Source organism: Astatotilapia calliptera, chromosome 20, assembly GCF_900246225.1.
Source record: "Astatotilapia calliptera chromosome 20, fAstCal1.2, whole genome shotgun sequence".
Classification (NCBI taxonomy): domain Eukaryota; kingdom Metazoa; phylum Chordata; class Actinopteri; order Cichliformes; family Cichlidae; genus Astatotilapia; species Astatotilapia calliptera.
The window spans coordinates 8,640,371-8,668,331 of record NC_039321.1 but is presented as its reverse complement, the minus strand read 5'-3'; the positions used below and the strand labels follow the sequence as shown (position 1 = coordinate 8,668,331).

The following is a 27,961-nucleotide window of genomic DNA, read 5'->3' as shown; positions in this document are numbered from 1 at the left end:
GATTTTCAGTCATCATTTTACCATTATCTGATAAGGTCTCTCAGAGTAGGTGGCAGTCATATGGATCATTTTCTGTGGAAGATTCATCATATGACCTGTGAAACACTCCATTTAGATTTGATAGTGCTAATATCACACACTGGTTATCAACTTGCTAAATTAACCCAAATTTACATGACCAGTTTTCTGATTGCCCATCCAAGAGGGAATTCCCTAGGTATGTTTAATTTTGTTTAGGTGGTAGAGTGCCTTGTCTAAAGACGTATCCCTCATCCATGTGTGGGTTTTTGGGACATGTATATAGCAGGGAATGAGTAAAAACATTGGTCCAATACTGTAATTAGGACTTTAATCACAGAGGCATTAACCTGGCATTGAAAACTCCCCAAAATGGTAACAAAAAGAAAATGAACCATCAAATTTGCCAAGTTTATTGGGAGTCTTCATACAAAAATGAAATTATGGCTGTATAAAGTTACAAAGGATTATTGTCGATGTACTTTTGGCATTTAAGGCCTATCATCCCAACACTTTTTTTTTCTAACTCTGCACTTTTATTTGAAATCTAAAAGTTCTGAATTTAAACAAGCAGATATGACAGTAATATTTAAAAACATGTAGACCAATAGATATCTGCAGATTACTTCTCAGTGGTAGTTTACAACACAAGCCCACAAAAAATTTGAAAAGCAACTAAACAAAAAGAAAAAGAAAAAAAATTCCCCCAAAATGGTGAACGTGAACTTGAGGCCACTTTTATTACACACAGCCAACTAATTTCAATGCAAATGTTTCAATGACATTTTCATGAATGCAAACAAATGTATTTACAGACTTCAGAAGCTTGTCTCTGACTATCGGCGTGACGGCATTAGAAGCTGCTTTGCTGTTACTGAATCAGGGAAAAGGTTGTGGTAGGTTGGTAAAGGAACATAGGCAGCTGTTATCATTTTACCTGTGAAAGAAAGACAAATGTAAACATTAGAACCTACAGTTTGATCGAGAATATTTAAAAAGAAAAAAAGAAAAAAGAAAATAAATTTTACTTGAATTAGAACTAAGATATTTGCAGCTTAAAAACTAGTTAATAGCTGCCATCTTCAGCAGTGCTGCATACCTGCAAACCAGCGTCCATGAAGTGCATTTACAGTTGCCATGGCTGCTGGTATCGAGGGACACTTCACATACACATTACCCTATGTGAGCAAGAGAGATATCAACTTTACTGCTTGTGCATTTCAAAAAAAATGTTGCAAAACAAGCTCAGTGATGTTAAAACTATCTCGTTTTAATCTTCGACTTACTTGAGGAGAGTTCTTGTCGACATAAATGTGAACGATTCCACCGTGTTTGTTGCATTCCTCAATCACATCATCTTGGATTTCAGCTGCCCAGCTGGGATCATTTTCCCTGCAAAAATAATCAGCAATATTAGAAATCCAGTAAAATGTTCCGCTTGACTCAAAAAGCTTGATTTTTAACTTAATGAGTTTCACAAATTTAAAACCAGCTGAATGCACATCTTTTGTTTTCAGATTGAAACAAAATTCAGAATTAGCCTGAAAAATAACGCACAGTTGGATTTTTCCCCATTACTTTTCTGTTAAGTCATTTCAAAAGAGATTTCTTCACTGACAGGAGGAACTGAGACCACACAGACTTGTCAAGCTCGCACACTGCAGAGCTCAAGCATGTGACCAGTTTATTATTTCGTTGTTGGCTTGTTTTCGGTTCAGCACTTGCCTTGTGTATATTTTCTGTCTCAAACTTTTGAACAGAAATCGATCTACGGATAAGAGAGAGGTATTTTGAATACACGAAAGTGTTTAGAGTAGAGAAAAATTATAAATTAAAGGATTGATGACTTAAGAATCACTGGACACTGATGTTAAAAACTCAGACCTCTACTAAATTGGTTCCAACACAAATGAATTACATTAAATGCCTCATTTAAAACAGTCAGATTCTTCTTTGATAGTGAAAACTTGAACAAGCCATCTGACAATATGCTTTGCTCTCAGTCCAGGGATGCAAAGGCTTAAGACAAACTTAAAGTGAACTTATTTGAAGGATGTCCTTACGCTTGTGGGTTGAACAGGTTGGACAGCTGAAGGCAGTGTGTGGCCAGTGGCTGAGATGGGAGGTTCAAAGCTTGGCTTGGAGCTGGGGTTGGAACAGCTGGAAGAAAGAAAAAAAAAAGTTGTCACTAAACCTGTGGCAAGAAAACATATCAAATACTAAAATATCTTCCATCATCTAGGCTCACCTGCTGGAGCGCCAATGCCCCCAAAGGGTATGGAGCCAGTCATCTGTAGAGCCTGCTGAGCAGCAGGTGGGATCTTCAGACCAGTCCCTGTTGAGAGAAAGAAATTGTTTTGCATAGGGTTAATTTTAGACACTTAAAGGCAGCAGAAGCATGACATGTAGTGTGGCCTGATGAGGACAGAGAAACAATCACTTTCATTCACATGGTCATTTCCCTCTACCAAAGACATGTAGTTGGTGGGGGAAAAACAAACAAAAACAGGTTTCACAGCCATGTGGTGACTCAAGTTGTGTCCTTCTTTCCAGGCTTAAAGCTTGAGTTACACATCTGTAGGAAATCTACATCCTAACTGATATTGTAACTGGAAACTCCTTTCATCCCTGCACCATGCCATTCAAATCATCGTGGTATGGGCAGACCTAACAGGTAGTTACATTTCTTGGAGGTGCATGTCAGGTTACATAGAACGTTGCAGTGAAAATTGGTTCCAGTTATGGTGCGAGTTATGGCACACCATAATTCACGTGTTAAAATAAATAAATAAATCGGACTTCTCAGTGTTAACGTTTCTGGAAAGCAAACAATGTGGAATCATGGCAGGACATTAAAATATATTTAATAATGTTTAAATAATTGTAGTTATACAGTACTTTAACATTGGGGTAGTAGAGAAAAAAGGCAAAGAAGATGAGGAGGCTAAAGCTCCCGCCTAAAATGGTCTACTAGTGCCCCCTGCTTTCTGTCCATATGCTAATACAGTAAGTAGGATTAATGTTATTTTGGAGATTTACATTTATAAAAATTGTGTTTGAAAAGCCAAATTTAGGTCAGTGTAAAGTAAAAATACTTAACCACTCATTCTGGCTTATTCCAGTATAATAAATGACCCTGACACTGTTGCATATTACATGTATGCCTGTGGTCTGACTCATTACTTTGCTAATAAGCTGTTTCTTCCTCTTTTATTACGACCAGAAATTTTTCCAGGTATGGATATGCCTGCCAAGTGCCATTACAAACCTTCTGCTAGTCGAGCCATCAGCTGTAGACGCCCCGTAGTCCCTAGGTCAATACCAGTCCTCTCTAGTTCGTCATTATCCAGGAACGAGCTGGCTGTTGAAGAGTCTGAGCGCTCTGTAACATGCCCCACCTTCATTGGCCGTCCGGCTAGCTCAAAGCCGTTCAGCTGCTCCAATGCCTTTTTTGCACATTCCGCATCTGCAAACTTCAGAAAGTTAAAAGGTTACAAAGTGAACCCAGCAGCAAACAAAAAGCTACCAAAGACATACAAAAGGCTTTGTTTACCGATATGAAGCCATATCCTTTGGATCGGCCAGTCTCGCTGTCCATCATAAGCTGGATTCCTTCAATCTATGAAGAAGAAACACACGTACAGATGATTATACTACATTCACTTAAATAGATTAAAACAAATTAATATTTGCAGAGTTCTCCTGACCTTTCCAAAGGGCTCAAAAATCCCTCGAAGCATTTCTTCAGTAATGTTGAAGTGCAGTGAGCCCACATACAGGCGCATCGGACCTGAACTGCCCTTCTGCAGATTATTGGCAGCAGCTGCTGCTCTATTTTTCTCTGCCTGTAATTAGAAATAGAGATGACATGATTGAAGAATTTTAGTGTAATTACATTAAGTAATGTCAAAATGATAATGGACCTTAGTGCAGAATCAGCATTTGCTTTAATGCAATCTGAATTACTTAAGTTCTGTTAATATTTTAAGTTATTTTCCACTTTCTGGTCTGTTTTTTTTTTTTTAAAATCGATAGAAATGGGGGTTTTTTTCTTCTTTTTCCCCCTCAAAGTTCTTGGTATGGAGTTCGCAACACGGCAGCTGACTATTAATATGTCTGGTCAAAGTGAGTAGAACTAATCGACTTGTTCTATATTCAAGTCCACAAAAAGAAACGACACTAACCTGAGATGCCTGGACGATGATGGGCACTCCTAAAAGCCTCTGGCCAGTCAATCCAATTGCCAGAGGTACAGAGGAGGACTCCACAAACTCTATGTATGCAATCCCCTTCGATCTCCTGGAGTTTCTGTCAGAGATTATTCTCACATCTCTAACCTATAGCGAGAGAACAGTCACATTTTCAGAGCCAAATTCCTGGATGGCATTCATTTGGAATTTACACAAACTGAAAGTCAACTGACTTTTCCAACGGCTGAGAAGAAATCCTCCAGGTCCCGAGCTCTGATTCTTGCAGCAAGCTGCATACAGAAAACAGTGCGGGCATCTCTCTCCTCTGGTGTTAGATTGTCAATTGGTGCCCTTAGGAGGAAAAGGACAAAAACCAAATGTGCATGTTAATCACAAACCAATAACAAATGCTTAAAAATATTTTAAAACTTTAAAGCTGTGATAGTATAGAAACCTAAAACTAAAACCATAACTTGAAGATTTGGAGAATACATGTTTTTTTTGTTCTGGTACCCCTCGAGATGACAGACTGTAAAGATGACCACTTCTGGCCACTAATATTGCTGCTGCTGCTGATGTGGGAAACTGATGCTGAACTGGGAGGACTTTTAACTCAAACACTCAGGGACAGGTAAGGTTTAACTTGAGCGGTATGGCAGCTTTGCTTGCTAGGCCTGTCAAGGTAGGCAACTGAAGAGCCGACAGACAATACTTATACCAATGTAAGTCACTGAAGGACCTCATAAGAGTGTTCTTTTTGGTGTTTTTAACAGTCCGTCTTTGACTATTCAAAGCCTGTCGTTAAGGAAGATGCATTTGCAGCACTGTGCTACCTGCTCCTTTGCTTGTATGCTATGCATGTCTTTCTAGCTGAGTGTAACAGTATTTTGAATTTTCAAATGTTTGGTGAGTCAAGGCCTACGAAAAATCAGGACATGTGTGCATACATAAAACCACTCACGTGACTGTTTTATCTTACCTAATGGGGCTCTTTTCTTTTTTGAAGGGGCTCCGACTTCTGGAACGTTTGCGACTAAAAAACAAATAAGAATTATTTTACATTTGGGGGGGGGGGGATCATGTTCTTTTCACATAAACAAGCAACCAACTTAAAATTACAAAAATAAATTAAGTACAACAACATTAAAAAGACCTAAAATCATACAATTTCAGTACCCAATAAAGTTAATGTAATATTTTTCTGACTAGCAAGCGTAAAAGGTCACATACATCGGACTCCTGCGTGCTCTGTACCGCCCAGCTCGATCTTTGCTTCGGGAGCGGCTGCGATGGCGCTCTCTGCTGCGGCTTCTTTTTCTTTCCCGGCTCTTGCTCCTCTTCTTAGTCTTCTTTCTGTCTTTGCTTTTGCTTCTGCTCCTCTTCTTTTTGGAGCCCGGGCTTCGGCTCCGACTCCTCCTTTTCCTGTAAAGTGTTACAACAGTTCTGTTGTTGTACACACACTTTAAAGCAGAACTTTGTCTGATTAAGCACTATTTAGGTAACATGATGGATAACCAAAACTTACTTCTTGCTCTGGTCATCGTGTCCATTTGCATGAGAGGACTTGTTCTCATCCTAAGCAAGGTCGATAGAAGAACATCATGAGGACGTAGATGAAACATTTCATGTCGTCAAGGTAAAGGGGATGGGGTGGGACAAGAGAAAATGCAGAATATATTCAATTAATAAAAATACAAACTTCCTACAGTCATGTCTGGACAGTGTCCTTCCACCACCCCAATAGCTTCCCATCCCACTCCATCCTTTGTTCCCCCCCCCCCCCCCCCTCTTTTACTAAGCTGCTCAATAGTTAATGCAACAAAGCAAAGATAAGGGAGAGTTTCCAACATATTAGCTCAGTTCAGGAAGCTGACAATAGTCAGGTCATCTCCACCAATACCCTTCTAATAGGTCGTACCAATGCCACTATTTGTGCCTAAACATGTGACCACGCATGGCCCATGGCCACTAAAAGAGATCCTGTGTGGTTGGTGTCAGTCCAGAGATCTTCACCCATTTTCGTTCTTGGACTGTAAGAGCTCGATGCCACCTCTGTCACACATCTTGCCCTGAAGCAAACAGGGATTCACACTTCTTAGTAATATTGACGCCCAAGCAAATAAATAAATAAAGATTAATTCATCCACGTGTTACACTACCATCATCTTCAGTTTACAGTAATACTTACAACCTTTTGACTTAAGGAATTATTAACTACTGAAAGTAAATCATCTTATACAATAAAAGGCAGATGTAGCTATTTTACAGTTATTCTAGAAATATATCAATATCTGTGGTGTTCTGTAGCATGCAAAAATCAAGATGCTGATTCACATTACAGTTGGCTAAGGCAAAGAGGCAGTATTCATATTTACCAGCGAGAGAAAAATAACTTGTCACCGATAATTCTGCTGTAGAACTATGACAAAAATGCAATCGCTGGATTTTCAAGAATTTTGCTGCATTATAACTTCAGGAATTACGCCACTCACAGATTGACACAGACACAACTACATACAAATACAACTGCCTGAGGAAATTATACTTTAGCACAACTTTATATACTGATTCTTGCTAAAGACTAGACTTGTTAATGCTATATAACAGAAAAATAATGTTGAAATCACACACACACACACGGAGATTTTTAACAATACAAAACAGTTTTCCATTTAAAAAGGCTCTTATTGAAAAAACCCTGCACATTCATAAACAGCGACAACATACAGATTGTAAATCTGAATACTGCCTCCTTTGCTGGACAAGTAAAGATGGGCTTATCAACCATTGGCATTCACCTTGTAGCAACCGAATAGGGATTGGATGTTCTGGGTTGAATCTCTTTTAGTCCTAAAGTGAACCACAGTACATCAGTATATGCGCAATAACTACCTTCCTTTTTTTCACAGTTCACAGTGGAATCAAAGATGAATTCATGGGAGTAGAGGTGAGATATCATTAGGGAAGTCTATAAAGAGAGATAGATGTGGATTTATTTATAATTCTGTATTGCGTCTTAAATACTCATTCACACCACACAACATTCAAGTTAACTTTGTCACAGTAGCAAATATAAAAGGTCTAAAAATAAAAAGGCCGAACAGCAACACAGGCCTCACTTCTCCGACTTTTAAACCCACCTTTCTGTATGGAGCCTCCAGCATGGCCTCAACGTCAAAGTCATCAGCCATATTGATCCTGCAATAAGAAAGAAAAAGGAAGAAAAACATTTCAGTGATCCGTTTGCGCACGAGAAACTGTAATACCCAGAGTAAACGCTACAAATACACACAGCGTGGTAACGATGAGTCCTAGATTTTCTTATTAGTATCACATGCTCAACATACAATCCGTTACATGATCGATTGATACGGACAACATAAGAAAAACATATTTAATTGTACCCGAAGAACAACAAAGCTTTCTAAAATCTCAACGTTGCGCACGCGTCTACCCGAAACGTAGCTAATGCTAACTAGCCACCACGGCCGTGCTTTCAAAGGCCCGCACTGAATCTATGCTGACCATTTTGATAATATGAATAATAGCAGGCTTGTAGATATGCAAACCTATAATCAACCAACCACCATTTTGACGTATTTTACACGATTCCAGATAATATTTATGGTGGAAACCAAAAAGAAACGCTTAGGTTCGAATACGGCTAAAAAGCTAACCGCGCTTCCGCGGTAGCGAGCGAGCTTCATTAGCAAACATTGACGTTACCGTGTGAAACTGAAGGAAATGTTGTGCCAAAGTGAAAATATCGCGGAAAACGTTCTGGTGTAGAGAATCCTCTTCGACGCCTTTCTCTTTGTAGATTACACAAAGCCAAGATGAAGTCACAATTTCGGAAGTTATATAACCTCGTTTAAGGAAGTCCCAGTTGCAGGTCGTGGCCTGGTACCTCGCCGATCTCCTTCCTTCTTCTTCGTGTTCTTCCTCTGCTATGGGCATTTACTGCAGCGGTAACGTTTGGTGCTGCGTTGCTGCCACCTACTGGAACCGAGAGGCCCTGTTTGAATAGTACTGTATATATAATATTTTCTACCAATTCTGTTGCTTATGTTCAGTTCTCTAAACTGAACATGTCAAAAGTCCGTCCCGGTGACCAATCACGGCCCTTGGTCAGCTCTTATACAGCCTCTCGCTCCTTTGTTAAAATGTATTCTTTATGGCCTGTCATCACAAACAGAATTAATAAAGTGTTATTTTAATTTGTACCTAATAGTGGCAGCACCATGCAGTGCAGCCAATGAATGTATAAAGTTTTATACGCTCAGACAATACACAGAATAGTGAGTCTCTTTTAAATTTAGCCTGAGATACTGATATTCAGCGGCTTCACTGAAGTTACAGGTATTCCCGACAGCTTGATCTTTATGTTATTTTCTCTCCATATGTGAATGAAAAGTACATTTTTTTTGTTAAGGCTTAAACACACATGATCACAGTAATGAGAACTCTTCTGTTATTGAAAAAAGCACAATATTTATGTTTCAAAAAGGCAAGAAGAAATGTTGGCCCCCAGGTGAGTTTCTGTTAATAAATATAGACACTGCTGCTCTAAGCTGTTTATCTTGTTCCCCCGTAGACCATTAATTAGTAATATTACAAAGGTTACAAAGGTTTGTAGAAAAAACAACAATGTCTAATTTGCTCTTTAACACACAGTTTCTCAAATGTTTACATACATGGAAACGAATAACATAATGACCATCAATATAAGGCTGTGCTGGACCGTATCATCACTGTGATCACTAGTGAAATATCATTTACAATGAAATTAATATAAAAAAAGAATAAAAAATTACTATAACACATATTTCCATCATTGCAATAATTTTCTTTACTCTCAAACAATAACATAGCCTCATTTATATATATTTCCTGTATCATGCCAGTTAAATGCACTGACAGTCCTTGGCTGCTGAGCATCACACAGTAGAGTCTTCTACACTATTTGTGTTGCTGTGTTTAAGTCTGACTGGTGAATCATAGTCAGGAGGAACTTCAAAAAATGGCTTGTCATCAAAACAGAAATCGTCAGATGGAGATGCAAAATATGGCAGCCTCAAGAGAAAGCCTGTGAGTATGCCTCCCAGCGCTGACAGTCCTATGGTGGAGAATATAGCTGCAACCTGGAAGAGAGCCTGTTTTTGGGCAGTCCTCCCCAAACCTGCCTTTAAACCGGGAATCACCATCCGTAGCTCTTGTAGCTTGGGGTCCCCTTCCACTGGTGCTCTGTGGGCAAAGATCTCATAGAAACTAGGGCCGTAAACCTCCTCACTAGCTGTCAGTATGGCACATATCCCTGCAGTGCAGGATATAAGTCCGGTTAGTCCATGCAAGTTGTGAATGCCACACTGATCTTGGATCCTCAAACGTCGCGCCAAGATGGGGCTCAAATACTTGTAGCCCAACATGCATGCAATACACCCTATTACACCCAGAGCGTATGCAGCTACAGGTGATATCATCATATCCACAGATGCCCCGACTGTCACACCTCCAGCCAGGGTCACGTTCTGAATATCAGCCATGGTAAGCTTGCCATTTTTATTCAGCATAGCAGAGAGTGCAAAGGCTGTAAGTGTAGAGGCACTTAGTCCAATGAAAGTGTGGAGGATAGCCCTGTGCTGATCATCTCCTTTCAGGACTAAAGCTGAGTTAAAGGAGGGCCAGAACACCCAGAGGAACAAGGTCCCCATTAGACACAGGATGTCAGAATGGTAACTTGTGTTCTCCTTTGCGTGGCCTTCATTTAGACTAGGCCTGTACAGCACAAAAGTGACACCCAAGCCAAAATAGCAGGCAAAGAGATGGATGAGAATGGAGCCTCCTGCATCATTGATCTTCAGATACTTAAGCACAACCCATTCTGTGACGGCAAACACAGGAACCTCCAGCAGAGCCATTACCAGTATCTGCAAAGGACTGGTCTTCCCCAGCACTGCCCCATACGATATCAGCACCACAGCACAGGCAAACTCTGCATTTATGAGATTGATCACTCCGAGGTGGATCTTACCATCATGGCTAAACTGGAAGTAGCCCTGCACCAGAATGGCCCACTGGATGGCAAAAGTAGCTGTGAGGAAGTTGAAAACCATCCCCCCAAAACCATAGAATCGGAAAAATGCCAGCAGGCACCCGAAACCCACGAATATCATGAAGTGTATGTCTATAAAGAAAGGGTAGTTCCTGTACACTGCATTGTGCATAGGGTTGGTCTGATTAGTCTGAAATTTGGCATCAGCCTCTTCATCATATGTAACAAATGCTGAATACAAGGCAACAATAATCACCTCTGCGATGAACACAAACACAGGTAACCGCACTCGAAGACTAGTCGATTGTTTCTTCATGCTGACAGCTCTTTAGAGCGAGTGACAGTCATTTGTTTTGCACCCTGGTTTAACTCTGTTTAGATAAGGAAGGTCAAAGGCACTGGTAAACCCACTGAAACACATCAATATTCTCCTCCCCGGGAAATGCCACTATGTGGACTTTGCTCATGTTATTAAGACATGCAAAGTCAGCATTCTCTTTTCTTCTGTGTGTTGAAAACCCTCTGTTTTCCCACAGCTTTCATGTACCCTGTAACAGATGAAAAAAAAAATCTATTTGAAAGTCCCATTTCTGAAAAAAAGTGAGTCTCGGTGTTACGGGTGTAACACACAGAATGTTTAACTTCTAGTCACACTCTGTAAATTAAATATTCTTTTAAGTAATTAAATTTTCATGCCCTCCAGGATTAAAGGATAATTCTGCTTGCATGATCCAGCTGATGGACAACAGCTGGTGCACGGCCAAAATGTTCCAGATGTGACTCATGTTCTGCAATTTTTTGTTCCAGGAGTCTGAGTGCATCCACATAAATTTATAGATATACATTAAATCTTGCCTTTGATATGTGCCCTCCTCATTATTAATTAAAAAGACCGAAAATAAACATTTTCAAACAATGAAAACTAAACTGAAAATGAACCGAAACTGAACTGAATTAAAAACAAAAAAGTCAAAATGCAATTGGATTAAAAACTATGTAGAAAATCCCAAATTATAAGAACTCTGGCCAAAAGGAGATGCACTAGAAAAGATGACAAATATTTCAACTGTTTTATTAAAATTACTTTAATCTTGTGCCAACATTTGATTTTGTTTTTACATACAAAATTTTTTCTTTAAACCACGATATGATTGTGCACATGGTAGATAAAACGAAGTGTCTTAAACCTATAAATCTATAAAACCTGTACTGAGACACATGACAGTTGTTATCCCTACAACTAAAATCACAGATGTGTATTACAAATGTCCCGTCATGTCACTGTGTCACACTTCAACATGCTCTACACACAAACACAGGTGTCAAACACACACACAGCTACACACTCTCTCTATCCATGAAACTTCTAAAAATGTAACTCTAAATTCCTGCATACTGTAGTCACCCACAATGCCCTGCAACCGTAATATGTCTCAAAAATAATTTCCGTTTTTGTTGTTTTTGCTAGTTATTATATAGTTTTGCACTCACGCTTTTCAGTTTTGGAAACATTGAGGGCTGTACTACAGAGCCCCTGAAGCTGAAACCTTTCTTTTTTTAAATCTTGTGTACACTAGACTAAGATGCACACAGCCACCATATAATGGAGAGAAACTAATCAAGTTTAAGTTTCACCTCAAAATATCTTCAATGAATATACTGCTGCTTTTGCACAGAGAGAGGACAGAGAGAATCAAGTTAAGTTTCAAAGATTCTCAGAAATGTAATTATTAAATGCTAAGTTATTTAGGGAGTTAAACATTATAGGTGTCAGGAAAGTTAAGCATTAATCATCCCTTGAAATTTGGATAGTTAGATATTTACTCCAAAATATCTGATGTTCAGTCTTAGTCAGCAGGAATAGAGTGCAATTTTATCCATGGTGGAAATGGAAATATGCACCCTTAGATTTTTAGCACTGCATCTTGACACAGTCAACAACAACAACAACCAATAATCAAATCACAAGCTGATTTTCATCTTAAAGGCTGATAAAAGGGCGGACTGTCTGGATCCTGTTCACTTCCAAGTTTTCGTTGAGCCAAAAAGCACTGCTATAACACAGTGAAAACAACCACTAGCTAAATCAAAGATAAATGAAAAAGTTATCATGGAGAAAATGCAGCTATTGAAGTTTAGGCTTAACCTCAGACTGGCTACAATGTATTGCTGCTCTTACACACAGAGAGGATTGTCATCAGCAAGAATCACTGGCTGTGCAGCATGCAGTCCTCAGCAAGAATTTCCTATTATGGTATTCCTCAGGGAAACTAAACTGAATTAGATGAGTGGTCTTCATTATGTGCTGGCTCTGGGCATGTTAAGTTGTAACTGATCAGTTGCACTAAAGTAAAACTAGGACATCACCCATTTGGTTGCTTGATGCCCAGTGATTGCATTGAATTTTTACTTTCGGTGACTGATTGCAAATAGTTGCAGTGACCAAGTGGCTGCGTATAGGTTGAACTTGCAAAACCCTCAACTTCTGGGTGGTCACTGTCACTTTTGATTACAAGATTGCACAGGCCTGTCTCTAAGCAATCACTTTCAAACTTTAATTGACTTTATTAGTGTCATACTGCATCAATATTAACCAAACAGAAAGTAATTACGAGGTTTTATGGATGTGCTACAGAATCAATAACATATTTACAATAAATCAGAGGAGAACTAAAACAACTTTTTAAAACCCTTAGGCTAATTTTCTTTATGTCTTTGTGTATAAATTTCTGTACAAAACCATTAGGTCAAGAGGAAAAACTCAACTAATATCAAATTCTCTGTGTACTGTATAGCCTACATACATACTTGGAGAAAAGAACTATCATTGCTGAAAACACTGTTTCAATACTGACATTATAAACTATGCACATTCTGGGGAAATGGCCCTATCTTACTAAAGTTTTACAAAATTGTTTGAGTTTAACAAGTCAAAAGCTCTACCAAAAACTTCATGTCTATGCCATTAAATAATTAAAATGACTAAAGCATACTCAAAGAGATTTAAATATATTTTATATACATGGCCACACACAAAATGCCCATCTTCTGATAGTCAGGATATTTAATGCCTAAGTCATACTAAAAGTTTAACATGTACCTTCTCCAATTCTTCAATATATCTTCTATTTGTCACTCTAGATTTTCTGCCTTTTTAATATAACAGCTATTTCCTTCACATTTTCATTTGGCCTGCATAAGCACAATAGCAAATTTAATTGATAAACATATGTTTAACATTTTGGGAGCTGCTCTTATTTTTTGTCTCTTGCTGAGATCTATACAAGAAGATCAATGCTGTTCTCCTGTCTGTCAGGTAATTATTAAAGCCAACAGAGAGTTAGTCTGCTGGCTTGGTTGTCTGGTAAATACTAGCAAACAGCCTTCTGTGAATGTAACAATTCTTTGTGGCATAAATGTAGCATGGCACCGGGAACGTTCCTCAAAGATTTTGAATGTTCTGCTCCAGCAAATCCCAAATGTGTTCTGAGATTTGGTGATGGTGAGGAGATTCTGAATGCAGTGAGCTCACTGTCATATTCAAGAATCCAGTTTAAGATGATCTAAACTTCCCGTTGGAAGCAGCCATCAGAGGATGGGTACCCTGTGATCATAATGGGATGGACATGGTCAGCAACAATACTCAGGTAGGCTGTGGGGTTCAATGATATTAAGGGCCCTAAATGTATAACAGCACCACCAGCTGCCTGAACCATTAAGACAAGGCAGGATGAAACCATTCCTTCTTGTTGTTTATCAGAATCAGAATCAGAATCAGAATACTTTATTGATCCCTGGGGGAAATTATTTTTTGTTACAGTGCTCCATTTTAAACCAACATTAAGACAAGACAGACAATACACTAACTAAGAATAGTACAATATATACATATATATACATACATACATACATAAGTCACTCATAAATAAATAGTTGGAAAAGAAATATGCCAAATTTTGACTCTACCACTTGAACGTTGAAACAGAAATTGAGATTCATCAGAACATGATTTTTTTTCCAGTATTGTCCAATTTTTGTGACCCTGTATAAATTGTTGCCTCAGTGTCCTATTCTTAGCTGCCAGGAGTGGTCTGCTACTGCCTTCAAGGTTTGATGTGGTGTGCATTTAGAGATGCTCTTTTTAAATATATGTCTTCTCTAAAATCTTTACATTTTCTTTAAAAATCTTTTTTCCCTCAAACACACAATGAAAAAAAAACTGAAATAAAAATGTATAAAATGTTGATTTATTTAATAATCTATTTTAGTGCTTCTAATGTCACAAAACAAAGGATAACACAGATAACACACTATTTTAGGAGTCCATACCTGTCACAAATCAGTTTGATCCCACTGTTTTTTTTAAATATTTATAACCACACTAGGAACAAAAACAGAAAAAAAACAGAAAAAACACAACTTGTCATGTGAATAAATATATAAATAACATCAATACTACATGACAGAAAATAAATAGAAGTGGTAAAGCAATGACATAAAGCCAAATGGAAAGCACTTAGACTACAAAGCTGATTTTAATATTTGGCAAACTTCTACTTTATCAGGAAAACTTACAGTTGTCTCTTGTGTTTGTAATTAAAATCTCTAAAACTGTTGAACTGTTCTTGACCTGATGAGTCGAGAACAATGACCTGGGTGATAACAACTATATACTAAAGTTAATCACTGGAGTGCACGATTCTGTGTACTATGTACTCTACAGGTTACCTGGAACCTCATTCAGCTGAGTCTACATAGTATTTCACCTGAAAACTCTGAGTACAACGTGTGGTGGCAGGTGACAGAATGGATGTGTGAGAAGGGAGGAGAGGGCAGAGTCCATGTATGTGCTGTTGTGAGCTCACGAAGGCAGTTCAAGAGTAGATGGTGATGACTTCGCGTCCACCTCCACGCACCAGGAGGACCCGATTGAGACCTTCAGTGAGCACCTCAAGAAACTCCATGTCTGGGAAACAATCGCAGTCAAGGAGTTTTTTTCTTTCCATATTCTTCTGGTCATTCGCTAACTTTATGTGACGCAAAGGTCCATTTTCATCTTAGTGAAGTGAAAGGACTACCGTACATATTTAAGGAACGTGCAGCAGCTTACATCATGCTCAGACTACATGGACTCAGACTACAATTTTCACCAATGCTGTGCAAAAACAAAATTCTTCAAGTTAACTTGATGTTTTACCCCACTTACCCTTTTACTACCCTTTTACTTCATGCTAACAGAAAAATGCTTTCTTTCCATTTTATAATTATGACAGCCTGTACAATAACTACCAGAACTTTTTCTGTAATTTTTACAGTAATATATTTATTTCTACTAGTTTGAGTCCAAAGATTCATGCTTTCGTTCGTTCTTTCGTTCATTTATTACAACATAATTTGTTTATCATGCAGATGCCTTGTCAAAGGGTCACATAGATGGGAGAAAGATGATGATTCGATGATGCGAGCAGCATGACTCCTATTTCAAGTGAGAAATAATTAAAATAAGCAGTATGTCCTCATTCCCAGGGTACCATATACTGAATTTTTGTTGCTTGAGTGTCAGAGATGCCTAAGTGTCCTTTGATACTGGGACCTCAACAGACACACAGTATAGACCCTTTATCAGTACCAATCAGCATCACTGACTGGACAGACTGAGCTCCTAAGCGTCAATTCTTATAGTGCAGGGCAAAATCTTTCCTTTAATCCAAACCACGATCTTTAAAAAAATCTTGACAAGTAGTTTTAATACCAAACATTAACCAAACGCTGACTGAAAGCAAACCTAAACAAAGAGCAAAACACTAAGACAAAAGCTGTGGTCTCCTGAGGGGTGCACTATGAAATGAGATTAATGGATTAGCGAGGTAATCCTAGAGCTTTCAGTGTAACAAATACGGTTCTCTTTGTACGCAGATCACAGGAAACAGAGGGCTGAAATAGGCAGAAAAGACTTTATTCAGAATACTGGAAGGGGACCTAGTTTTCCTGGGATAAACTGCCATGCAGCAAATCCCTTACTTCCAGATTTGTAGCTTACCCGTTACTTCTTTTCCATAATGGACTTCAGACATTGTCATTTTGCCCTTACCTAGGATCATTGAAAGCTGGTATGTCCTGCTCTGAGCTTTGGCCTTCCTGATCTATAGTCTGCACCTCCTCCACCTTATCTCCTGACAGCACCAAATATTACTCTCCTTCTACAGTTCTAAGTAACGATGTTTGTGCCTCTTTCAACCCTCTGCTTAAAGAAAAGTCAACGAGTGAGCCTGAAGCAGAAAGCCCGGCCCATTATAATTTCCTTTTACTATAAAGCACTTTCTTTGAAACTGCAAGATGAATAATTTATCCTTAAGTAAAATGATGATGTGAACTGAACTAAGACATATGACGAACAGTATGTGAGATGTAGGATACAGTTTTCTTCGCCCACACGGTTCTTTGGTGGTCCCGGCATGTTGAGCAGGACAAGTTTTGCCTCCTTGGACTTCTTCGTGATGACCTCATTGAGCCTCATTGCTGTATGCATACGCCTCACGTCCGTCTGGTTCCTGAGGCAGGAAACATTGGGTCACAGCAGGTTTCATTTTTAAATCGATCGCTCAGCTCAACTCACGGTGTCTAAAAATGAAAATACTTACAAGTTCTCCCATTCCCTGGAGCATGTGTAGAAGGAAACAATATATGGTCACACAGAAGGCTACATTTATTGGTGGTTAAATCTTTCATATTGACTGAGCATCTTTAGAAGTGAACAGAAGACTGTAGTAGTTTTTAATGTCCTAATATGGATATACACTGTGATTTTGAGCATGTAACACCTATAAACACCTGTTGCAACTTTTAATATCAAGGTGACTGGATGGGATATCACATCATTTATAAATACAGACAGATTGTCAGTCTGAGTCTGTGAGATGAGCAGATGAGTGCCACTCATCTACAATATGTCCCTTTGCAATAAGGGACTCGACACAACTAGTTGCATTATGGTTATACTCTTATATGGTAAATAAATGGTAAATGGCCTGTATTTATATAGCGCTTTACTAGTCCCTAAGGACCCCAAAGCGCTTTACATATCCAGTCATCCACCCATTCACACACTGGTGATGGCAAGCTACATTGTAGCCACAGCCACCCTGGGGCGCATAAATGCAAAGTTTCTGCGTGCATGTCACTGCAGATTATAGCCACTATTTGTGGATACATTTATGTAGGCTTCCAACACAACATGCTTTCTGGACTCTGATGTAAGTAATGTGAATTTCTGTGTATGTAGCCAACATCACAGTTCATTGTTGTATTACCATAAAACATATTGCATGTATTTCCAAATTTGAACCCTGTCAACTGCAAACTGATAGCAGGCTGACTCATTCTTATTGCCGTTTTATCAGTGAGGCCCTGAAGTTACGAGTGATTGCCACATCTGGTGCTCTTCTTCAAAGCAACTGTTTCAAAGGCAACAAGATAGCAATTTCATTGTACCCTCTCACAGTAAGATTACCCCTATTTTCCCTAGTGTGACTGAGCATTGCTGAAGGAATATGCCTCACAATATAAAGCACCTTAGGCTAACGGTGATGTTGTCAACTGACACTGTATAAATTAAATTTAACTGAACTACAAATACACAAAACATGACAGTAATTTGGTGTGCAATTATGAATTAGATGAAATGAAAGAAATGCTCTCACACCACGATTGACGATCATGTGACAGAAGACGAATAAACTGCAGAACTAATTCTTTTTCATGTCACTGTTAAGTTCAAAGTTTTGTTTGCCACAGTGTTGCTTTAAGTCCTGTGACATGGGTCGATACGCACAAATATTTACAAATGACTGTGTGGGTCATTTGGATTAGCTACAACATTACAGTCACTGGTAACGTGACTCATACTGGCGTTAACTCTTCCAAACTCGATCCTATTAAACATTCAGAGGATGTGCCAGAACAAGCCTGTTGCACAGAAACACCACACCACAACCAACAAGACCCAGAGGGCCCAACATCCTGCTGCCAGACATCCCAGAGGCCACACATCCATGCCCTGATGGATCACAGCTGTTTTTCTCAGCATGTTTGCACAAGTTTAGACGGTCACTTTTAAAACTCTGGCTGATCTTACTATCCTGGGTGCGATGCCCGTTTCCTGTGCAGGATTGCTGAGCTAAATTAAGCTGACAGATCACTCACGGCTTCATGTTGAAGAAGTCTTTGCCCGCTTCCGAGGTCGCTGTTAGGAGGCTCTTCTCCTTTTCCGCACCCTTGTTGTCGGGCCAGACGACAGCACCACCTGCAGGTGCAGCAGGGGACGTGGGGCTTGTGGGGCTGGTTGGTGTGGAGACATTCCTGCTGTGGCTCAGTTGTACCTGTTTTGGGTTGGAGACGGCCCCAGGCTGACAGACAAACACCATCACATGAGCGGGTGATACAGAGAAAAGAGACGCTTGTCAGAAAAGGTGGATTTTTGATCAGTGAACTGTAAGGAATAATTGAGCAGCAACTAGAAAAACTAAAACCTGGCATAAAATGCAACAGGTGTTTGAAGGAAGTGAGGACAGAAGTACTGTACATTACACACTGGATCAGCTTTACCTCCTCTTCTAGTTTTTCTGCTGCACCAGCTCCCTCCTCAGCGCTTCGCTGTGACCGCAAGGCAGATGGATTTTTACGCCGTATGGACCCACGGGATGAATCTGTAATGCTCTGGATCTGTGAGAAAAACAAACAAACAAAAAACATCATCTGATTCCTATATTCCCACTGGAGTTCATTTTTTTCTATCTGCAAATCAGTGTAAACATGTACAGACACAGATACCTCATCATGAAGCAGTTCCTTTCCCCAGAGCGGATATTTAATGCCCATAGTGATAATGAAACAGTGCTTTGGCTGTCAACGTAGCTAAAATTAAATTTGTTTTTCCGGTTACAGATAGTATGAAGGTTCCTGGCTTACCTCTCTCTCCATTTCATTCTTGGTCAGATGCATTTGTTTGAGGATCTGTGATCGCTGCTCCATTATCAGTGTTTTCTCATAGGTATAGGCTGAGATGTCACCGTCATGCTGTAAAGGAAAAACACACGTCACATGAAATCCATGTGTTACTTTGGAATAACGGCAAAAAAAGGGATCCTTCGAGAAACTGTTCTTTTAGGCCGCTCCTGGCAGGATTTGTTTGTGAGCACAGAATATGTGCCAGACAAATCTCTCACCATCTCAACCACTTCCACTACGGCGTCAATGCGCAGGTGATAGAGGAAGGTGATGAGGTCTTTCTTCATCTGGATGCTGTTGTCATCCATCTGAGCTACAGTGAAAATACGCATCTTGCACTTCCTCCACACCTATAGCAAGAAAAAAAACGATAACGACGTAACCAATGTGCCTCGAAGACAGTGTTTTTTTTTTCCAAACACACTACTATCACACTTAACTTGTGCTCATTTAAGTGAAAAGAATCCACAGTTTCTTGTTCCTCACCTTATGCTGGCGCAAGAGGAAAGGCAGAAGCATTAGCATGCCTCCATCGTGGACAACCCACCACACGTCAATGTGGCCTTCAGTGAAACGCTCTCCATTGGATGGATAGCTGGAAATATTCTTAGGAACCAACAAGGCTATACTGGCTATAGTTGTCTCTCTAACCACCTCTACAGAGGAACAGGAGAAAAGTAACCCGATGGGGGGCAGAGCAAAGGATTACCTATCTTTTTTACCAAACTTTTTCAATGCCCCTGATTTGGTATTTGGTATAATATTTGATGCTGATGTTTATTAACAACTAAGAGAGCTTCTATTTCACTTGATAACTTACCAATGAAGTTCCTAAATTCCTGGTGGCACTCAGGCTGTTTCCAGTTACGGGGCCAGCTGACCATCACCGTGTTGTGCTTCAGACCTCCAAGTCCTCCAACCTGAATCAAGTGGGATGTTCCATCTCTGAGGTTGGAGGAGATGACGACCTGAGTGAAGCCCTTTACTTTCTCTGTCTCCATCAACTTACGCAACGACTGCAGGGACACAGATAGAGGGCAGGCGCAGCTGTTAGAGAAAGTGGCGATTCTTCTGTGCATGTGTCAGAAGTTTAAGTGTGTGTTAAAGAGTAACAGACCTGATCTGCCTTATGAGCTTCAGTGTAATTGTCAAGGAAGGTTCCTTGAACACAGGTGCCAACAATAGTCAGACCCTTCCCAGCTTTTAGCTGATTGGTCAGAGATAGAAGACGAGGCTGCTCGATGTTTTGCTCAGCGTCCATGCTCACTAGGACCAGGATCTGAGGCCTAATAACAAACAAAATCAGTCAGTGATAATCACAGGCAAAAGCCAACCAGCTCTATTAAAGATGAGCTGACCTCCAGTTCTTTGTGTGTGGTGGTCCCTCCTCCAGCCTCATCAGAGCAAAGCGAGCAGCGCTGAGCGAGATCCCACGTATCCCATCACCCCACTCCTTCTCAGCTCTGTCTCAAAGCACATTAAATTATTAGCTCTGGTCATACCTACAGCATCCAGATACATAAAAAATAGACTACTCTGTGACTTTTATCAAAGAATCCTTTCTCAAATGATCATTGAACAAATTATTATTTCTTACCCACAGAACTCAATGTATTTGTAGATGCAGGTGGCGATGCCCATAGCCACAATTGCATAATACCAGGAACACATGAACATGAGTGATAAGCACAAGCTCATACCCAGGAAAGACAGAGCCCTGCAGGGGACAGGACGTCATGTTTAGTCAAACCCAGAGTTCTGCCAGCTTCACACAACTGGCTGATTAATGGAAACAAGAAATTTTTAAGCTCATCGTGGAAGACAAACACACAAACTTCAGGTCTTTTTATGGAGATTCTCACAGGGGTGGTTTCTTTACATCAAATCCAGAATCTGTCTTTAAGCAGAGCTTAAATCCTCGCACCATATGTGATGAATATCTATGATATCTTTGGGATAGTTAAAGAATTTTATGCATGTTTGAATCACATCTACTGCAAGTATAAACACATTATGTGATACACATCTCTGCCAGTGTTTTCAGTGTTAAAATGATCAACAGGCAATATCAATATGCAAAGAAAAGCAGCAATGTGTCAGCAACAGCACCGAGGAAAAAGACTGCAAACTTAAATATGACTGCAAATGATCCAGTATTTAAAATACATTTTAAAAAAGGATGTGCAAAGCTTTAAATAATAATATATTTTGATATAAATACATAAATTTATATTTGCTACACACAATGAACACCAACATGCATTTTGGTGTGGAAACTCAAAGTACATGTCAAAGTAAATGTAAATTTCAGATTATAAAACACATGCAAGAGTTTTTAGAAAGCTTTCATACTCTGACCCACAAACTCACCAGTGGTAGAACTTAAATCTGGGTCTCCAGTTTGGGGTCCTCAGCAACGTCTGCAGGGCGCAGGCGAGATTGACGAACATGTAGCACATCAAGAAGAACCTAAAGAAACAGATGAAGGGAAAGAGAGAAAACAGTAAGAACAGAAACCACAAAAAAGAATCTTTGCTTTAGTTGTTGTGTTTATCGGTGAGCAATACATGGAGAGGATTGGTGCGACTGAATCCAGAGAGGCTATGATGATGCCAATCTCACAGATGCTAGCTGTCAGTAGAAGTGCCCACGTGGGTTCCCCGTTGGCTTTACCGTGCCCAAAGATCTGCAACAACACAAGTGACATACAAATAAATAATGTCATATTTACCAATTATTAATAATTGTGTCTTCAGTTTTAGTTTGAGTTTAGTTTCTTTTAGATTAAGTCTTAGTTTTAGTTGTTATAAATTATTGTTTTATGGAGGATATGTTTCGGTTTCAATAAATATGTCTAGTTGTCAGTTTTCACAAGTTCACAAAATAGTGTCAGTTAGTTTTCATTTTTTTTATTTTAGTTAACTAAAATGTTTTTCACATCTAGTTTCAGTTTTTTGTTTAGTTTTAGTCAACTATAACAGCCTAGAGTGGGGACAAGAATATCTTCAAGTCCCCACAACATTTCTGGCTCAGTTGGAAGCTCTGAGAGGTCTGTATTTAAGACAGAGATAGATTTCTGTACTCACTCTAAGGAAGGGGATGATGCCATCCCTTGAGATGGCCTGGAGGAGACGGGGAGCTCCTGTCAGACTCTGAAGTCCCGCTCCGCAGGTGGAGAAGAAGGAGCCAAATACAATAACCCACGGGGACGGCCATGCCAGCGTACCTATTACAAGGTTGCCACTGACCCCTTCGCCAAACCTGCAGGAACATGAAGACAGAGCTCCTGCGTTAACACAGTGAATGCAAATGTTCGACCAACCTGTGCTCAGTCAGGTACAAACAGTGAACAGCTGAGTTCTGCTAACAGATGACTGAGAGCATCGTTTTAGACTCAGCTGTGATTCAGTGTTTCTGATTTTTACTGAAAATAACTCCTCAGATAAACACAACTGCAAGCAGTCTGAAGCTGTGCTAAATGTTTAATTTTGTAAAGTGTAATGTACTCACTTATTGCTGCACATAGTGAAATGCACTATTATTAAACTGAAGCTACACATTTGTTAAAATTGTTAGCAACCTGTGCAGGTCTGTATTCCCTACATTCTTCCTTTCTGACTTTTTATTGGGCCTGTCAAACATTTTGCTGTCACACATGTGCCCAGTTTACAATAATATTAAGGCACAAACCTCAAACTACAAACATTTTCGGAGTATAACGGTCCAAAATTTAATTTAATAGAAGTAGAATTACTTGTCTCTTAGGACGACTCCTTCTATACAAGCACCAAACAGCACCACACAGGACATGTCTGGGTAAAAAAAGCTGATAAGGACCACACGACCGAAAAGGTAGAAAAGGTAACAATAACTTGTGAAAAGTTATATTAATGTTTATTTTTAACCGGCCTTGGTTCACTGAAGGATACACACAGTTGACGTGGTGCTAATGGCTGCGATGGTGCCGATAGGGATTGACTTCTGAGCGTCACGCAGATCTCCGGAGCGGTTGGAGCCAGCCATGATACCTTTGAGCAGAAGGTTAAATAATCGGGAGAGTTGTGACTTGATAATAAGATTCTGATATAATAATAAGACTCAGGTTTTCAGAGGATATAAATGATATATGTACATAAAACAGAGTATGAGAAGGGTAATTACTAACTTCCACCTTTATGGAATACTAAGCACTTTACTGACTTCAGTCATGTTAAAGGTGCTGTTTTCTTTGGCCACTGGAGGGCAGCAAAAACAAACTGTGAACTCGAGACTGACAGGTCACCAAAAAACAACAACAAACTGGCACGGAGAACTTGTAAGCAAATATTTTCCCATTTATACATCCGGCGAGCATAAAAAAACAAAACATTAACATTTATTTGCAACCACCATCTCTCACACCTGAAAACAAAGTAAACTGTCTAAGTAGAAACTGCTGTCTGCTAAGCAGGAAAGTGGTTAAAGTGGTTAGACAAAGCCAAAACAATTTCTAACATTTCCGAGCAGGCATTAAGAGAACTGCAGGGTCTGGTGCATATTACATGCAGTTATTTGACCCGAGTTAGAGGAGTTTTCCAGACACCTATGATAAAAAAAAAAACACACAAACAAACAAAACAACAAACAAAAAAACAAAGCATAATGGACCTCTTTAGTGTGCCTTCCTGGGACTAACCTGTGACAGATGGGAAATAAATTCCCACCAGCAGAGTGAAGAAGCTGGTGATATCTGCAAGAACGTAGCGGTTTGAGCTCGTTGTGGGACTGTCTGGATCCACGTCGGATACAAGTCCACGCTTTTCCAGAATCATCCCTTTCTCCAGATAGTTACCAAACAGGTTCTCTGAGAGAAAGAGAGACCAAGTTTAGGAATTTAATCTTTAATACATACTGAACTGTGGTTGGCCAAGAACCCAACAGAAGGTGGTTTACACTGAAAAATGTACCTGCCAGGATGCCACTAGTGACCCCTGGAATACCTTGTATCTCTGTAACATTGTTATTGTTGAAGTATTCGTCACAAGTGGCATTGAGGTACTCCGAATCACAAAAGCTCCTCCACAGTTTGGTGGTGACAGTCTCGTTGTCTATCTCAATGACCTTTGCGCAGACATCATATCCTTTAGAAAGAAGAGTTCGATTTCCCAGCAGACAGACGCTGCAAAGACAACCAGCCCAGGGCATACCTGTCACGTAGGATAATTCGACATCATTATGGATTTGTACCAGTGAATAAAGAGTCACTTACGGAAACACAGGGGGGTCAATGGCAGTCTTGATGACTCCAGCATAGACAGACAGAATAGAAAGTATGACACAGGCCAGGAAGACCAGTGCCAACTTATTGACATATTTGACCCCCACAAACACCACCAGTGCCATCAAGCTCAGCACAATAGTGCCGTACACTCGCATGTTGTTGAGCAATGCTGCTTCTGCCTCGGGGCCCTCCAGGCCCTCAATCTTAAAGATGGCTGCCTGGGGAACAATATAAATCTGAAAGAGACAAATTAGTGGAGGAAGACAGGGTTAGAGTGGGTGAGAAGAATAAGACAAAGTTTGCAGAAGTATTGTAGAGAATCTACATATAAATATGTTTATGCAAATTATTTTTTTGTTAATAAAAAAACAACGTCATGCGATATATAAAAACACATTTTATTATTTATCCTTTTAGTTCTAAAAAAGCAAAACATTATCATTATAATGTTATAAATACTTGATTACGTACACCTGGTGACTGTGTATTAACACGAATATGTTATCAGCCAATCACATGACAGTAGCTCAGTGCATTGAGACATGTAGGTATGGCCAAGATGGGCTGCTGAAGCTCAAACTAAGCATCGGAATGGGGACATATGGTGATTTAAGTGACTTTTGAACTGCTTCACAACAGGTGTCTCTTCTCCTCCTGTCGGCTAAGAACAGGAAACTGAAAACTTGGACAATACTGGAAAAACACTACTTGGTCTGATGAGTCTTGATTTATTCTGCAACATTGAGATCTTAGGGTCAGAATTGGGCAACATGAAAGCAACATGCAAACATCAATCCAACCTGCCCTGTATTAAAGTTCAGGCTGCTGCTGTCGCTGCTGGCGGTGCTGTAATAGTGCAAGTATTTTTTGACACACTTTAGTAAATGAATGGACCGTGTCACATCATAAATGATGATAGTGTTTCCATTTTCTGATTGCTGTGTCCAGCAGGATCTCAGAAGACTTAAATCTCAAACTGTTTGGACTCTTTGCGATGTGGTGGAACGGATTTGGATCCTGGATGTGCAGCTAAGAAATCAGCAGCAACTGTGCGATGCTGTGATATCAATATGGACCAAAATCTCAAAGAAATGTTCACAGCATCTTGTTAAATCCTTGCCATGAGGCTAGTCGGTGTTTATAGGTTTATGTTTTTTTTCCTGAGAAACCACATCATCTGTCAGTTTGGCAAAACGTCAGTCAGCTACTTTGCAGAAACAGGAAAATGTCACCAAATCTCCTCAATTGCATTATTTTTTCAATAATGCAATTTACCTCGCCAAAGCACATTTGTATCATTTTCATAATAATGGAAATAAAGAAAAGAAAACACACTAAAGCAATGAGAATAAAATTAATTAACACATTAAAAAAAAGTTCACTGGGTTAAAAATTACTGTACTATGTGAATGTGAGTTATTTAGTTTAAAGTGGGAGAGTAACCTTGCTTTTCCCCCCCTGTCCCCTTCTTGCCTGCTATCCTTTCATTATCATTTATTGGAACATGCTGTACGCTAATGATTCCTGTTTTACAGCCAATGTTTGAAGACAATTTAGCCAGAAGATCACAGGTGTAAACAACCAAATAACAACATGTGGGGTACAGATAGAGTTCAGTGGGTTGAGCGGGCAGCTCATTTGCTGAAACGCTTCTGCAGGGGCCCAGATTTCCCACTGAACAATTTCCTGGATGTCATTTCCTCTGTTCTCTTTCCTGCTTTACCTGTCTGCTCTCATGTCCTGTCATAAAAATAATAAAGGCCAAAATACATCTATAAAAAATAATAATGGATCTCTTTCACTTAACTAACACATTAACTACAAGACCGAACCAGTAACAGGACCCCAAAACTAACATAACTGGAATTCAGCCTTTATTATCTCCAGATGTGCTTTTCCTGTTATTATATTGAAGGCATATAAGAAAAACATGAAAAGCAATATAAACCTGTCATTTAAAAATTCAATCGACTTACCAGCAGAATTTCAATACAGCCGAGAATGTACATAGCACCCGCAAAAGTGGTGCCCAAGTAGAAGCAGATTCCGACAGCACCGCCAAACTCGGGCCCCAGAGAGCGAGAGATCATGTAATACGAACCTCCAGCTGTGAGTCGCAAACACACACAGGGCTCAGCGCACCGCTCTGTTGCACACAAACATACCGGTACTAATGCATGCCCTCTGATATCCACTCACCTGGTACGACTCCATTTGTCGCAATGGCACTCATGGAGATGGCTGTGAGCATGGTCTGAAAACAGCAGCAGACAACAGGGGGGGATTACAGGATTCTGAAAGGCAGCAGGTGGGCAAGTCAAATTAAGGAAGGCTGACAGGGAGGCACTGATGAAATGAGGGGATGGTAGAGAAAACATCCAGCAGCACAAAAGTCTGACTCATCTGGTCATGTCGAACCATTCCTCACAGGAATGACTGGTTAGGCACATGCTGTCACTTCAGCTACAGTCTGTTACAGCAGAGCACGGTAGTTAGATACACTTTTACGGTACTTGTCTGTAGTTTAACTCTTTAATATTTGAGTTTAACAGCATACTACTACAGCAACTAGTAGTCCGAGGTTATACTTATAAAGCCCAGACATGATCTATTAGTGATGTCAGTGTGGGTGAAATCCAATGAAATCCAGACATGTCCTTTTAACGCCCCTGAAACTTCCAACAAAGTGCTGGCAAAAATCAGACAAGCTATCTATTTAGGTTTGTTAAACCTTATTTTTAGACACAAACTAATTATAGTAAGATTCCAACGGTCAGTGTCTTCCCTTACTTAAAAGACTTGTTTCCCTTTTTCTTTCTCTAATTTTTTGAAAAACATTTCATGTAATACATTTTAAGCCCCTTTGTTGATTAAGCCCACATACAGGGAGAAATATGGTGCTGAAAGCCTGTTAGTGGGTTTACTGGCAGAATGCCGTTTATCAGGATTTACTATGTCACCTTCAGCAGCTGCACAATGGAAATCACATTCACACAGCCTGTTGTACACTGATCAGAAACAATATTAAAGCCACCTGCCTAATATTTTGCTAGCTCCCCCCTGGACATAGACATGGCATCTGCTTGGTCTGCACAAGTAGCAGAATCTCCGCCTGAAAGACCAGAATCTGCAGTTCCAGTATTGGCCACTTGAGGCTGGGTCCCAGTCAGTTCTCACAGACTTACATATTAAAAAATGTTTAAAACTTTGTTTTAAACATTTAAACATTGTTTTGGGCCTCCAAACATTGTTTCCCTCCTTATAATGACTGAATTATTATATAAAATATCTGACTAGTGTGATTTTTCAGTTGTAGCCATCAACTTTTGTGGGGTTAGTGCCTTCTAGAGCTTTTTGAGTGGAACTATTTTACGGCTAATATTGCTTTCTCTTTGGTACAGACACTGCACTAAACTTTTGGTGAGTTGAATTCTG

General features: G+C 39.7%; 2 protein-coding genes across 8 annotated transcripts in view; both read right to left on the bottom strand.

The window, feature by feature from the left end:
* Positions 1–332: 332 nt before the first annotated feature.
* On the bottom strand, positions 333–8,187 carry rbm39b (RNA binding motif protein 39b). Of its 5 annotated transcripts, none has more exons than XM_026155291.1 (16): positions 8,075–8,187; positions 7,349–7,406; positions 7,007–7,058; positions 5,734–5,783; positions 5,439–5,630; positions 5,188–5,241; positions 4,442–4,559; positions 4,203–4,355; positions 3,726–3,863; positions 3,572–3,637; positions 3,287–3,491; positions 2,267–2,353; positions 2,082–2,178; positions 1,305–1,410; positions 1,118–1,196; positions 333–955 (listed from the first exon to the last, which is right to left on the bottom strand). In XM_026155291.1, the coding sequence occupies exons 1-16, from the start codon at positions 8,163–8,165 to the stop codon at positions 855–857; spliced, it is 1,647 nt and encodes a 548-aa protein (XP_026011076.1). In that variant the 5' UTR covers positions 8,166–8,187; the 3' UTR covers positions 333–854. The 5 variants fall into 5 exon arrangements, with proteins under 5 accessions (XP_026011076.1, XP_026011078.1, XP_026011077.1 ...); XM_026155293.1 differs by lacking the exon at positions 7,007–7,058 and adding an exon at positions 7,105–7,176 and having other exon boundaries at positions 8,075–8,137; XM_026155292.1 differs by lacking the exons at positions 7,007–7,058; positions 8,075–8,187 and adding exons at positions 7,105–7,176; positions 7,935–8,061.
* Positions 8,188–8,611: 424 nt separating this feature from the next.
* The window catches only part of slc12a5b (solute carrier family 12 member 5b), a 43,331-nt gene continuing 23,981 nt past the window's right edge, over positions 8,612–27,961 (bottom strand). Inside the window, exons 5-26 of one of the 3 annotated variants that reach the window (XM_026153909.1) lie at positions 26,726–26,780; positions 26,503–26,633; positions 24,515–24,762; positions 24,213–24,424; positions 23,942–24,109; positions 23,196–23,294; positions 23,021–23,078; positions 22,353–22,527; positions 21,834–21,952; positions 21,637–21,735; positions 20,864–20,983; positions 20,625–20,729; positions 20,384–20,552; positions 20,087–20,282; positions 19,753–19,922; positions 19,485–19,616; positions 19,228–19,335; positions 18,865–18,981; positions 18,463–18,665; positions 16,902–16,916; positions 16,694–16,811; positions 8,612–10,450 (exon numbers count right to left, since the gene is read on the bottom strand). In XM_026153909.1, coding sequence (XP_026009694.1) covers positions 9,146–10,450; positions 16,694–16,811; positions 16,902–16,916; positions 18,463–18,665; positions 18,865–18,981; positions 19,228–19,335; positions 19,485–19,616; positions 19,753–19,922; positions 20,087–20,282; positions 20,384–20,552; positions 20,625–20,729; positions 20,864–20,983; positions 21,637–21,735; positions 21,834–21,952; positions 22,353–22,527; positions 23,021–23,078; positions 23,196–23,294; positions 23,942–24,109; positions 24,213–24,424; positions 24,515–24,762; positions 26,503–26,633; positions 26,726–26,780 — 4,122 coding nt within the window. In that variant the 3' untranslated portion in view covers positions 8,612–9,145. Of the gene's footprint in view, positions 10,451–14,700; positions 15,227–16,677; positions 16,812–16,901; positions 16,917–18,462; positions 18,666–18,864; positions 18,982–19,227; positions 19,336–19,484; positions 19,617–19,752; positions 19,923–20,086; positions 20,283–20,383; positions 20,553–20,624; positions 20,730–20,863; positions 20,984–21,636; positions 21,736–21,833; positions 21,953–22,352; positions 22,528–23,020; positions 23,079–23,195; positions 23,295–23,941; positions 24,110–24,212; positions 24,425–24,514; positions 24,763–26,502; positions 26,634–26,725; positions 26,781–27,961 lie in introns of those variants that run through there. The other 2 variants (XM_026153907.1, XM_026153908.1) reach the window with 2 other exon arrangements.

Coding starts and splice junctions, on each gene's coding strand:
- rbm39b (XM_026155291.1), bottom strand. CDS start 8,165: ATGCCCATAGCAGAGGAAGAACACGAAGAAGAAGGAAGGAGATCGGCG. Junction 5,784..7,006: donor CCCTATTCGGTTGCTACAAG/GTGAATGCCAAT, acceptor GACCTTGCTTAG/GATGAGAACAAGTCCTCTCA. Junction 2,179..2,266: donor GGGCATTGGCGCTCCAGCAG/GTGAGCCTAGAT, acceptor TCTTTCTTCCAG/CTGTTCCAACCCCAGCTCCA.